Source organism: Glycine max, chromosome 2, assembly GCF_000004515.6.
Source record: "Glycine max cultivar Williams 82 chromosome 2, Glycine_max_v4.0, whole genome shotgun sequence".
NCBI classification, from domain to species: Eukaryota; Viridiplantae; Streptophyta; class Magnoliopsida; order Fabales; family Fabaceae; genus Glycine; species Glycine max.
In genome coordinates, this window is record NC_016089.4 from 37,958,689 (window position 1) to 37,969,289 (window position 10,601).

General features: G+C 37.4%; 1 protein-coding gene across 1 annotated transcript; it reads left to right on the plus strand.

Annotated features, from left to right (window-relative positions):
• Window positions 1–985: 985 nt before the first annotated feature.
• Window positions 986–9,713, plus strand: LOC121174260 (40S ribosomal protein S6-like). Its single transcript, XM_041013122.1, has 7 exons — window positions 986–1,062; window positions 1,732–1,951; window positions 2,042–2,106; window positions 8,651–8,708; window positions 8,818–8,926; window positions 9,220–9,494; window positions 9,669–9,713. Exons 1-7 carry the CDS (start codon window positions 986–988, stop codon window positions 9,711–9,713), a joined length of 849 nt encoding a protein of 282 aa, XP_040869056.1.
• The last annotated feature ends 888 nt before the right edge of the window (window positions 9,714–10,601 follow it).

The window sequence follows — 10,601 nt, forward strand, 5'->3', positions numbered from 1 at the left end:
ATTAGTATAATTTATTCTAAAAATATTTATAAAACTAATTAAAAGAAATCTAGAATTAAAACTCTCGAAGTAATTAGTATAATTTACTCTCAAAATATTTATAAAACTAATTAATAGAAATCTAGAATTCAAAGAAAAAGCATATTCTTTCTATCAATGACTATTATAATAAATAAATTTATTTATAAAATAAATTAAATTAAATCCTAAATAAAAAAAAGAGTTCAAACGTGAAATGTTCAATATTTGATTATAGTATAATGAGTACTAGCATAGTTTCCAATAGACGGCTAAATATGTTTAATAGATAAAGTTTATTATTTTTTAAATTTTGACTTGACACAAAATTTGCATAAAAAACTTATAGCTTCTAACGTTAAGTTATATATAAATAAGTACTAAGAAAAAGAACGGTAGAAAACTCTTTTAATTTCTTAACCAATGTCTCAAGGGTATTGGTTATCAAAACCCAAATTATAATATTAACTAATATATTGAAAATCTCTTATAAAGTAGGCATTACCACAAAAATGGTATTTTATGACGCAGTTTTACATCGGTTATATGAAAATCGATGTCGCAAGTAAAGTGGTGACATTTTTGTAAATAATTAAAAAATTTTAAAGACGGTTTTGATAAACCCGTCTTTGAAAATGTATTATGACATCGGTTCTTGTAGAATAGATGTAGAATGCGAGAGGGAATGCGAACCGCCTCTATCAGTATACCTTTATTTTAAAATCGTATTGATTTGTTTTGCAAATTAAAACCTTAAATTCCAAGACCAGCGCCGTTTCTCTCTCAGGGACCACGAGCCTCACTCCAGCGACCTTACCACCTCACCTACGGTAGTGATGTGTCTCCAGCGAGCTTCGCCTCCTCGATTTCCCAGACCATGTCCTACATCCAATAATCGATGATACTACAAGGAAAATTCTTGTGGCCTTCTAGAGCGACCTACGAGTGCGAATTCAAATCAGGTCGAATGGATGGCTTCAGAAAGTTCACCAAATCTGACCGCGACACATACCGCGGGTTGTGGAGCTCCGACAAAAAGCACGGGTAAGGTCAAAAGCGTTATGCGAACGGGGACTTGTACGAGAGGTCGTGGAAGCGGAACGTGCAGGAGGGGGAGGGGCGCTACGTGTGGAAGAATGAGAATGAGTACTACGGGGAGTAGAAGAGTGGCGTCATTTGCCGCCGTGGGACGCTCATTTTGGCTAGCAGGAACCGTTACGAGGGCCAATGGGAGAACGGGGTTCCCAAGGGACAAGGGGTTTTCACCAAGGGGTTTTCATTGATTGTGTTTTACTGTTTCTTGATTCAGGGATTTTTGGTTTGTGTTGTGTTTAGGTACTCAGTTGGGAAGGAAGCTTCCATTTCGTGAGAGCTTAAACCGAGTGATTTTGATCTGAAGGAGAAGTTCTGGACAAGGTTTCCGACTGAAGGATCTAAGATTACGCTGCCGGATCAATCAGTGGAGTTCCGCTGGAAGGACTACTGCCCTATGGTTTTTAGGTTAGCCTTTTCCTTCTGGTTTTCTGATTTTATTTTACTCTATAGACCCAATTGGTACTACAGTGAATGAATATTTTTTACTCTAATATTCCACTGATAATTACATGTGCAAATTTTGGTGATTACTGTTTAGTCTATTTGAGTTTCATAACAGCTTTATCTGCCTTTTTTATTCTGTTTTGTTATTGGCTGGATTCTGTTTTTGTATGGCAGACAATTGAGGAAGCTTTGTATTGAGGAAGTTATTGTGATGGGCAATCTTTTCTGCTCAGAATATCAAATCCATAAACGATTTGACTTGAAGGGATCTTCACATGGCCAGACAACAGATAAGACCAAGGAGATTGATGAAACTACCACCCTCAAGGACCTGGATCTCAACTTTGTGTTTCGTCTACAAAATAATTGGTTCCAGGATTTCATCAAGTATGTTGTTTAGTGTGTCTTATTTAACTTGTTTTGCTCTCTGCTTTGATTTCTTGCTATTGGGATTAATTATGTACACACACAACTTGTTTTGCAGTTCAACATTGCGAATCCCACCACTGGTTGTCAGAAGAAGCTGGAGATCGATGATGACCTGAAGCTATAGTTTCTAGCAAGTAGGGATTTTTTTTGTATTTTCATGTATTTTGGTATAGGGGTGAGCTTAGCTATTATAGGGGGTGTGTTGTTAGAGTTTGTGGTCTTAGTTCCTTTGTCCCACATCGCTTGGTCTGTAAAACTTGTGTGGTCTTAGTCCCACATCGCTTGGTTTGTAAAAACTTGTGTCTCATTAGTGTTATATATAGAGACACCTTGTAAGCTTTTATGCGTAAGTAATAAAAATTTCTCCTAGTGTAGCCGTGGACGTAGGCACATACATTGTGTGCTGAACCATGTTAAACTTTGTGTCTTTTTCTTTCTTCCCTTTATTTCTTTCTCTTCTTTTATTGCTCTATACTAACAACTGGTATCAGAGCTTTTGGTTACTCCACGAGATTTCCTTAGTTTAAAGGAATTAGTGGGAGTCTTCTCAGTTTAGAGGAGGCAGTGGGAGCAATGGCATTAGAAGAGGGGAAGGTAAAGATCGAGAAGTTCGATGGCAGAGATTTCAGCTTTTGGAAGATGTAGATAGAGGATTATCTATATCAGAAGAAGTTGTATCAGCCCTTATCAGGGGTTAAGACAGAAGACATGAAGCAAGAAGAATGGAACTTGCTAGATCGACAGGCTCTTGGCGTGATCTGATTAACATTAGCCAAGAACATCGCGTTCAACATCGTGAACGAGAAGACTACTGCAGGCTTAATGAAGGCGTTATCAGATATGTACGAGAAGTCATCGACAGCCAACAAAGTATACTTGATGCGCCGGTTGTTCAACCTCAAGATGGGAGAAGGTATCTCTGTAACTGATCATATTAATGAATTTAATACTATTCTTGCCCAGTTGGAATCAGTGCAGATTAAATTTGAGGATGAGGTGAAGGCATTGATTCTATTGTCATCACTACCGGATAGTTAGGTTGCAACTGTTACTGCAGTTAGTAGTTCTACAAGGGAGAACACATTAAAGCTTAGTGACATTCGTGACTTGATCTTAAGCGAAGATGTTCGCAAGAGAGACTCAGGAGAATCTTCCAGTCATGTTTCCAATTCAACATTGAATACTGAAGGCAGGGGAAGGACTACCCAGAAAGGTCAGAATGGTCGAGGCAGATCAAAGTCAAGAGGGAAAGGTCAGAGAAAATTTCAAAGTGACGTTACTTGCTGGAATTGTGACAAGAGAGGTCACTTTAGCAATCAGTGCAAGGCACCAAAGAAGAACAAGTCGCACAAAAACAAGAAGCGCGATGATGATGAATCCGCAAATGCAACAACTGATGAACTTGATGATGCATTAATTTGCAGTTTGGATAGTCCTGTTGATTCATGGATCATGGACTCAGGTGCGTCGTTCCACACTACTCCCTCTAAAGATTTATTGTCTAACTATGTTTCTGGAATATTTGGAAAAGTTTACCTTGCAGATGGAAAATCTCTTGACATTGTCGGAAGAGGTGATATCAACATCAAGACCTCCAGTGGATCCCTATGGACATTGCACAATGTCAGACATATTCCTGCCTTAAAGAGAAATTTAATATCTATAGGGCAGTTGGATGATGAGGGACATCACACCACTTTTGGAGATGGAGCTTGGAAGGTAACAAAAGGCAATCTCATTGTGGCTCGTGGAAAGAAGCGAGGATCTCTTCACATGATTGCAGATAAGGATATGGTAGCAGTTGCTGAGACTGTCAATAATTCAACCATGTGGCATCAAAGACTTGGACACATGAGTGAAAAAGGAATAAAGCTTATGGCGGCAAAGGGTAAGCTATCAAGCCTCAAGCATGTTGATGTTGGTGCTTGTGAACATTGTATCCTTGGAAAGCAAAAAAAAGGTTAGTTTCTCAAGGGCAGGGAAGTCTCTTAAAGCTGAAAAGCTAGAATTGGTGCACACAGATGTTTGGGGGCCAGCCCCAGTGAAATCTATTGGAAACTCATGCTATTATGTCACCCTTATCGACGACTCTACCAGAAAGGTATGGGTTTATTTTCTTAAAAATAAATCTGATGTGTTTTCTGTGTTTAAGAGGTGGAAAACAGAAGTTGAAAATCAGATAGGTTTAAAGGTTAAAAGTCTGAAATCTGATAATGGCAGGGAGTATGATAGTCAGGAGTTTAAAGACTTCTGTTCAGAACATAGGATCAGAATGATCAAGACAATACCAGGAACACCTGAGCAAAACGGTGTTGCAGAAAGGATGAATAGAACCTTGAACGAGAGAGCAAGGTGTATGCGGATCCAATCTAGCTTGCCTAAAGCATTCTGGGCAGAAGCAATAAACACAGCAGCATATCTCATCAATAGAGGACCATCAGTTCCTTTGAATTATCAGTTGCCCGAAGAAGTATGGTCTGGAAAGGAGATAAAACTTTCACATTTGAAAATTTTTGGTTGTGTTTCATATATACTGACAGACTCTAATAGTAGAGATAAATTGGATCCGAAGGCGAGGAAGTGTTATTTTATTGGTTATGGATCTGACATGTATGGCTACAAGTTTTGGGATGACCAAACCAAGAAAGTTATCAGAAGCAGAAATGTTACTTTTAATGAGAACTTATTTTATAAGGACAAATTTTCTGCAGAATCTACATGTGCAGGTAAACTATCAGAAATTTATGAGAAAAAAACACTTGAAGAAATTTCAGAAAGTGATGTAGCCAACAGAAACCAGAGTACAGGCGTAGAGGTTGAGTCAGAACCAGAACCATCAACTCCTCCAAGAAAATCTAGCAGAATTTCAGTACCACCAGATAGGTATTCCCCTTCATTGCATTATTTGTTGTTAACTGATGCTGGTGAGCCATAATGTTTCAGTGAGGCTACACAGGGGAATGACACTATTGAGTGGGAGTTAGCGATGAAAGATGAGATGACATCCCTTCAGAAGAATAAGACGTGGTCTTTAACTAAATTGCCAGAAGGAAAGAAAGCGTTACAGAATAGGTGGGTCTATAGGCTAAAGGAAGAATCTGACGGTAGAAGAAGATACAAGGCGAGACTTGTGGTGAAAGGGTTTCAGCAGAAACAAGGAATTGATTTCACAGAGATCTTCTCTCCAGTTGTAAAGATGACTACCATCAGAGTTATTTTGAGCATAGTAGCTGCATAGAATCTTCACTTGGAGCAGTTAGATGTTAAAACTGCATTCTTGCATGGGGATTTAGAGGAAGACATCTATATGACCTAACCAGAAGGTTTTGAAGTGCCAGGCAAGGAGAATCTTGTATGCAAGCTTCACAAAAGTTTATATGACTTGAAACAAGCACCGAGGCAGTGGTACAAGAAGTTTAATGAGTTTATGAGCAACTCAGGATTCAAAAGATGTGACATGGACCATTGCTGCTATGTTAAGAAATATACTAATAGTTATGTTATTCTTGTCGTGTATGTTAATGACATGTTGATTGCAGGATCTAGTATGGCAAAAATTAACAAGTTGAAGCAGCAGTTGGCAGAAAACTTTGAAATGAAGGATCTTGGTCCAGCTAAACAAATCCTTGGTATGAGAATTCTTAGAAATAGATAAGAAGGAATCTTGAAGCCGTCTCAGGAGAAATATATACACAAATTGCTTGACAGGTTTTACCTTGGAGATTCTAAGACCAGGAATGCCCTTTTGGGATCTCATTTGAAGTTTTCAAAGAAGCAATCTTTGCAGACAGATGAAGAAAAATGTTACATGTCAAGGGTACCATATGCATCAGCAGTTGGGAGTTTGATGTATGCTATGGTGTGTACCAGACCTGACATAGCACATGCAGTGGGATTTGTCAGTAGGTTCCTATCAAATCCAGCAAAGAAGCATTGGGAAGGCGTAAAGTGGATACTCAGATATCTGAAGGGTACTTCAGAGATGTGTTTGTGCTTTCACAAAAGACAATCTCACTTTACAGGGATTTTCAGATGCAGACTTGGGAGGAGATTTTGATACCAAGAAAAGCACCACAGGCTACATTTTTACCTTGGGAGGTACTGCTGTGAGTTGGAAGTCTAAACTTCAAGATAGAGTTGCTCTCTCAACCACGGAAGCCGAGTACATAACTATCTCAGAAGTAGCTAAGGAGATGATTTGGCTAAAGAATTTTCTCAATGAATTAGGGAAAGAACAAGATGATGCTCCAATGTTTAGTGACAGTCAAAGTGCTATTAGTCTTGCTAAGAATCCAGTCTTCCATTCTAGATGCAAGCATATTCAATTAAGATACCATTTTATCAGGGAGTTGATAAATGATGGAGACTTATCTTTATTGAAGATCTTAGGATCAGAGAATCCAGCAGATATGTTGACTAAAGCTGTTACAACTGACAAACTGAGGTTTTGCATTGCCTCAGTTGGCCTTCAAGGATAATTGAAGATGAAGGCGCTACACTAGGTAAAGAGTCGATGAACTCATTGCTTACAAGGAACTACTAGAGTTTGGAACTTAGACCCCAAGTGGGAGAATTGTTAGAGTTTGTGGTCTTAGTTCCTTTGTCCCTCATCGCTTGGTCTGTAAAACTTGTGTGGTCTTAGTCCCACATCGCTTGGTTTGTAAAAACTTGTGTCTCATTAGTGTTATATATAGAGACACCTTGTAAGCTTTTATGTGTAAGTAATAAAAAGTTCTCCTAGTGTAGCCGTGGACGTAGGCACATACATTGTGTGCTGAACCATGTTAAACTTTGTGTCTTTTTCTTTCTTCCCTTTATTTCTTTCTCTTCTTTTATTGCTCTATACTAACATGTGTAGCTAAGCTCTAGCTTCTCATCTTAAAGAGGTGAGCTTAGTTATTAGAGAGGTGTGTCTAGCTGATGGAAGCTTGCTTGTGGAGCTTCTATGGAGGCTGGATCTTTGAGCTTCAATGAGGTCCTTCAATGGTGATTTTTCACCATGGAGATGCAGCGGAAGGAAAAGGAGAAGAGGATAGGGGAGGCACCATCCACTAGGGAATAAACCAAGGAAGAAGGAGCTTCACCACCAAGAATTGCCTTGGATAAGAAGCTTGAAGAGGATGCTTTAATGGAGGAAAAGAAAGAGAGAAGGGGGGAGCACGAAATTGAAGGAATAAAAGAAGGAAAGAAGTGGAACTTTGAAGTGTATCTCATAAGACTTTCATTCATCAAAGTTACAACAAGTGTTACACATGCTTCTATTTATAGACTAGGTAGCTTCCTTGAGAAGCTTTCTTAAGAAAACTTCCTTGAGAAACTTTCTTCCTTGAGAAGCTAGAGTTTAGCTACACACACCCATCTAAAAACTAAGCTCACCTCCTTGAGAAGCTAGAGCTTAGCTACACACACCCATCTAAAAACTAAGCTCACCTCCTTGAGAAGCTTTCTTGAGAAGCTAGAGCTTAGCTACACACCCCTATAATAGAAGCTAGAGCTTAGCTACACACCCCTATAATAGCTAAGCTCACCCCCATGACAAAAAAACATGAAAATACAAAAAAAATCCTAAAACCCTATACTACTAGAATGGCCAAAATACAAGGCCCAAAATAAGAAAACAACCTATTCTACTATTTACAAAGAAGAGTGGACCCAACCTTGGCCCATGGGCTCAAAAGTCTACCCTAAGGTTCATGAGAACCCTAAGGCCTTCTTTATCAACTCTAGCCCAATCCTCTTGGAGCCTCTTGCTCATGGCTCTGGTAACTGGTCCTTTCCTAGGGAGGATTGCATCACTAGCTAAGCTCTAGCTTCTCTAGGAATCTTCTCAAGGAAGCTTCTCAAGGAGGTGAGCTTAGTTATTAGAGGGGTATGTGCAGCTAAGCTTTAGCTTTTTTAGGAATCTTCTCAAGGAAGCTCAAGGAGGTGAGCTTAGTTATTAGAGGGGTGTGTGTAGCTAAGCTCTAGCTTCTCAAGAAAGTTTTCTCAAAGAAGCTTCTCAAGAAAGCTTCCCAAGAAAGTTACCTAGTCTATAAATAGAAGCATGTGTAACACTTATTGTAACTTTGATGAATAAAAGTCTTATGAGACACACTTCAAAGTTCCACTTTTCTCCCTCTTTTATTCCTTCAATTTCGTACTCCCCCCTTCTCTTTTTCTTTTCCTCCATTAAAGCATCCTATTCAAGCTTTTTATCTAAGACACATTCTTGGTGGTGAAGCTCCTTCTTCCATGGCTTATCCCCTAGTGGATGGTGTCTCTCCTCTCTTCTTCTCCTTTCCCTTCAGCTACATCTCCATGGTGGAAAATCACCATTGAAGGACCTCATTGAAGCTCAAAGATCTAGCCTCCATAGAAAGAAATAAATGAAAAAATGTCAGAGTTTTAATCTATTTTCCCTTTGTTGTGTAATTACCACCAGTGTTCTAGGACATATTGCTAACTTAATAATAAAAAAATATAAATTTGATTTATATGTTATTCTGTATAAGCTATCTGAAGAGATTGTGTTCCTTGATGTTATTGGGCTATGCAGCTTGTTAAAATGTATAGTGGCATTTCTATGCTCGCACTGGTAATTAATGGGAGTGGGAATATGTGTTGTTTTGTTTTGATTGGTTTTGGGATGTGTTTTCCTATTATAATAATTTCATTTTAATTGCAAACGAGCATTTTGGAACAAGAGGATCTCACAAGAGGTTGTTGGTGATGCTCTGGGTGAGGTATGGTTTTTGCTGGAACCCTTCCATAGTGCAGTGTTTCCTGAAGTTTCCTGAGAAACATTGATCAATGATTGGCTTATCCTTCCTTTTTTATATTTTCTACTTACAGGAATTCAAAGGCTATGTCTTCATAATTACTGGAGGTTGTGACAAGCAAGGATTTCCAATTAAGCAAGGAGTGTTGACCCCTGGTCGTGTTCGCCTCTTGCTGCATAGAGGTTTGTCTATTCTGAAGAATTTTGTTTTCTGTTGATTATAAATACATCATATTTATTAGTTTGAAGCATTCATTCAACTCATGTGTTTTATATTTGGAATTGGATATGCCTTGAATATTTTTTAAATCATACCTCTTTGTTTAACAACTTGTGTTGTTTGGTTCCTTTCAAGCAAGGTCATGTTTATTTGTTTTTGAGGTACTGTTTTTTTTTTATAATTGGACTCAGGAAACTTTTAGCCAACCTTTGTTATTTGTTCAATGTTAATTTTCATTTGTTGCTTACCCATGCAGGAACTCCTTGTTTCCGTGGTTATGGAAGGCGTAATGGAGAGCGTAGGAGGAAGTCTGTTCGTGGGTGCATTGTCAGCCCTGATCTCTCTGTTCTCAACTTGGTAATTGTGAAGAAGGGTGAAAGTGATTTACCTGGCTTGACAGATGTTGAAAAGCCAAGGATGAGGGGTCCAAAGAGAGCTTCCAAGATTCGCAAGCTCTTCAATCTGTCTAAGGATGATGTGAGGAAGTATGTCAACACATATAGGAGAACATTTACAACTAAAAATGGTAAGGTGCCTTCTCTTTGTAAATGTTCTGTATAGATTTATTTTTTTCTTAAGAATAAATTACAAGTTTAGCCCATTTATAACCTTTGATCTTTTCTGGTGCCTGCTTCCTGCATCTATGTCATTATCATTAGTTTATTCACAATTGGTCTTGTAACTTTCTACTTTGTCCTTGTGCAGAAGCAGCGCAGATTCCCTAACAAAGAATACCTGTTGTTGGATTAGCCATTTTGGAGATTGGAGCATAATGTCAATGTCTTGGTAACCATGTGTTTAGTGCCTTGGTTAACTAAAGATTAGTTTTAATTAAAAAGTCAATAACCATCCAGAAATGAGGTTTTTTGCCCCATGCTGCTTTTGAGGCCTTGGATTTGCTATAGCTTGGAATCCTATAGCCACCCCCTATCCAAATTAGACCACTAGTGTAGTGGAGTGTTGTTGGGATTGTGTTTGTGCATGAAGCCTTAGGAATGGCTAGGAGGTAAAAATAATAATGAAAATGTAGAAATCCTTCGTACCTCAGGTGTTTGAACTCAAAGGATTTAATTGCATTAGAATTAGAAGTTTGTTTTTCATCTTTTTCAAGAAAAGAAGTTTGATTTTCATGAGAAATAAATAATCAATTATTAATAAAAAAAATACAGAAGTATATTTAATAAGCTTATATTGTCATACATATATATATATATATATATATATATATATATATATATATATATATATATATATATATATATATATATATATATATATTAAAGTCAACAAATATGGCAGAGGTTATTGATATACTGTAATACACACAAACTTGGAGATATGATCATTTTTTATTTTTTTTGTTAAAATTTTAAAAAGCATAAAACTTACCATTATTAAAATATAATATATAAAATTAACACAAAAAATTATTTAATTAAAACAGGACAATGTTTTAGGTTATTATATTATTAATGTGAAGTATTTATCAGTTTATTATTAAAACAACAAAAACAAGATCGATACGTGGAAGAGATTTATACTTGAAGGAGAATTTTTTTAAATATAAGTATGAGATAAAGTCTCATGTTAAATAATAATGGAAAAATTGAGTACCATTAAATATAAAAACTTTATAGT

Excerpts from the sequence above, each read along its gene's own strand:
- LOC121174260 (XM_041013122.1), top strand. The coding sequence starts at position 986 with ATGGATGGCTTCAGAAAGTTCACCAAATCTGACCGCGACACATACCGC. Across the intron at positions 1,063-1,731 it reads AGCTCCGACAAAAAGCACGG|ACAATTGAGGAAGCTTTGTA; the intron begins GTAAGGTCAAAA and ends TTTGTATGGCAG. Across the intron at positions 1,952-2,041 it reads AGGATTTCATCAAGTATGTT|TTCAACATTGCGAATCCCAC; the intron begins GTTTAGTGTGTC and ends CTTGTTTTGCAG.